A 2,933-nucleotide genomic window follows, 5' to 3' on the forward strand; every position below is an offset into this window, starting at 1 on the left:
CTTTCCCAGCTTCACCCCTCTCCACTCCCACACCTCCTCCGTCCATGGAAAAGTTGGAGAGCCTTTCTTCCCATGAGTTTACACCAGCCCGTCCCCAATTAACCTCAGTGATTAAGCAGTCATCAAAAATTGATTGAACACCAGCTACATGTGAGACTAGCTAAAACCCCTTTCATTACCTATCATCTGCCTAGCTCATTAAAAATGGGGAACACAGTACTTTGAAAACACAAACTGTAGCAATGCTGAATAATAATGATAACTAACCACAACCATTCAGTCTGGGTAGAAAGCAGATTTTACTGAGATGGATCAAATTACCTAAGGAGTACATTGTGTCTACTGAATAAAGTGAGTCAGCACCCATACAGGTATGCTATTTGTAAAAGTGATACAGCTGTTAGGTCACAACTGGCATTCAAAGTCTGTTTCTCAAACACAAAGCCCTTGAAAGATTTTCCTCTTTAATATACACCCAACATTGTCTTATTCACTGGAATAATTTTAAGTTATAGGCTCTTTTCCCAATGAGATCAAGTAGGAAAAAAAAAAATGTGAACTTATCATATGTTAAATTTATTCATTCATTTCTTCATTGAGCATGTGTTCCTGCCTGCTATGCCTAAGGCATTATGCCAGGCACTGAAATACCAGGGCAACTAAGACAGAGCCAGGCCCACGAGTTCCTCATAGTTAAGCAGGCATCCACACCAGTTATAGCAACAAAGTGTTACAGGTACCATGATAGAAATCTGCATAGTCACTACAGAAAAGGCCCAAAAAGCCAGAGCTGGGTTCAACCTGTGGAAGCTCAAACTGCACAGAAGAGATGAGAAAGAGTGGCTTGGCCAAAAATGCATGACATTTCAGATACATGTCCAAGCATCACTTTTCTATACGGTCTGTCATTAAGGGAGTAATGTGTCCAGATACAAAAGAATTTGTTATTTCTGGCAGTAATAAAAGGCATGCTTAGTAGCTATGGTATTGGCTCAATCAATATATGTGAGATGTTTTTAATTGAGGTTGATGATTTTTATTTTCTTCTACAGAACAGTTCACAATCACTGACAAACATTTCTAGTTTTCAGCTAGCTGATCTACAAATAAAACAAAGCAGTGGTTCAACTCATTCTGCAACAATTTTCTAGCCCAGTGCCTACCAAATTTGCACATCCTAGAGCTGTGACTTCACTATTTAAGATATATCTGGTGAAATCTGAATAGGGTCTGATATGATTTGGATTTGTGTCCTCACCCAAATCTCACATTGGACTGGCTGCTCTGAAAAGCCATCTTTGCATTGTTCCTCGTCCGCCTCCTTGCTCGCCGCAGCCGCCTCCGCCGCGCGCCTCCTCCGCCGCCGCGGACTCCGGCAGCTTTATCGCCAGAGTCCCTGAACTCTCGCTTTCTTTTTAATCCCCTGCATCGGATCACCGGCGTGCCCCACCATGTCAGACGCAGTCGTAGACACCAGCTCCGAAATCACCACCAAGGACTTAAAGGAGAAGAAGGAAGTTGTGGAAGAGGCAGAAAATGGAAGAGACGCCCCTGCTAACGGGAATGCTAATGAGGAAAATGGGGAGCAGGAGGCTGACAATGAGGTAGATGAAGAAGAGGAAGAAGGTGGGGAGGAAGAGGAGGAGGAAGAAGAAGGTGATGGTGAGGAAGAGGATGGAGATGAAGATGAGGAAGCTGAGTCAGCTACGGGCAAGCGGGCAGCTGAAGATGATGAGGATGATGATGTCGATACCAAGAAGCAGAAGACCGACGAGGATGACTAGACAGCAAAAAAGGAAAAGTTAAACTAAAAAAAAAGGCCGCCGTGACCTATTCACCCTCCACTTCCCGTCTCAGAATCTAAACGTGGTCACCTTCGAGTAGAGAGGCCCGCCCGCCCACCGTGGGCAGTGCCACCCGCAGATGACACGCGCTCTCCACCACCCAACCCAAACCATGAGAATTTGCAACAGGGGAGGAAAAAAGAACCAAAACTTCCAAGGCCCTGCTTTTTTTCTTAAAAGTACTTTAAAAAGGAAATTTGTTTGTATTTTTTATTTACATTTTATATTTTTGTACATATTGTTAGGGTCAGCCATTTTTAATGATCTCGGATGACCAAACCAGCCTTCGGAGCGTTCTCTGTCCTACTTCTGACTTTACTTGTGGTGTGACCATGTTCATTATAATCTCAAAGGCGAAAAAAAACCTTGTAAAAAAAGCAAAAATGACAACAGAAAAACAATCTTATTCCGAGCATTCCAGTAACTTTTTTGTGTATGTACTTAGCTGTACTATAAGTAGTTGGTTTGTATGAGATGGTTAAAAAGGCCAAAGATAAAAGGTTTCTTTTTTTTCCTTTTTTGTCTATGAAGTTGCTGTTTATTTTTTTTGGCCTGTTTGATGTATGTGTGAAACAATGTTGTCCAACAATAAACAGGAATTTTATTTTGCTGAGTTGTTCTAACAAAAAAAAAAAAAAATCTCACATTGGATTGTAATCCCCAATGTTGGAGGAGGGGCTTGGTGGGAGCTAACTGGATCAATGGAGGCAGACCTACCCCTTGCTGTTCTCATGATAGTGAATGAGTGCTCACAAGATCTGGTTGTTTAAAAGTACGTAGCACCCCCACTTTGCTCTGTCTTCCCCCTTCTCCAGCCATGTAAGATGTGCCTGCTTCCCCTTCACCTTCTGCCATGATTAAAAGTTTCTCAAGGCCTCCACAGCCATGCTTCTTGTACAGCCTGCAGAACTGTGAGTCAATTAAGCTTCTTTACCCAGTCTCAGGTAGTTCTTTATAGCAATGCAAGAATGGACTAATACAGAAAAAGAGTGGGATATTGTTATAAAGATACCTGAAAATGTGGAAGTGACTTTGGAACTGGATAATGGGCAGAGGTTGAAACAGTTTGGAGGGCTCAGACGAAGACCA

The 2,933-nt window shown here is 42.5% G+C and overlaps 1 protein-coding gene across 1 annotated transcript; it reads left to right on the top strand.

The window, feature by feature from the left end:
- The first annotated feature begins 1,278 nt into the window (after positions 1-1,278).
- On the top strand, positions 1,279-2,228 carry LOC100987219 (prothymosin alpha-like). The gene has a single exon (XM_014343796.5). The coding sequence runs from the start codon at positions 1,452-1,454 to the stop codon at positions 1,782-1,784; it is 333 nt and encodes a 110-aa protein (XP_014199282.2). The 5' UTR covers positions 1,279-1,451; the 3' UTR covers positions 1,785-2,228.
- Positions 2,229-2,933: the final 705 nt, after the last annotated feature.

The sequence above is a fragment of the Pan paniscus genome, chromosome 12 (genome assembly GCF_029289425.2).
Source record: "Pan paniscus chromosome 12, NHGRI_mPanPan1-v2.0_pri, whole genome shotgun sequence".
Classification (NCBI taxonomy): Eukaryota; Metazoa; Chordata; class Mammalia; order Primates; family Hominidae; genus Pan; species Pan paniscus.

What these genes read in the sequence shown, in the direction of transcription:
- LOC100987219 (XM_014343796.5), top strand. Translation starts at nt 1,452, where the DNA reads ATGTCAGACGCAGTCGTAGACACCAGCTCCGAAATCACCACCAAGGAC.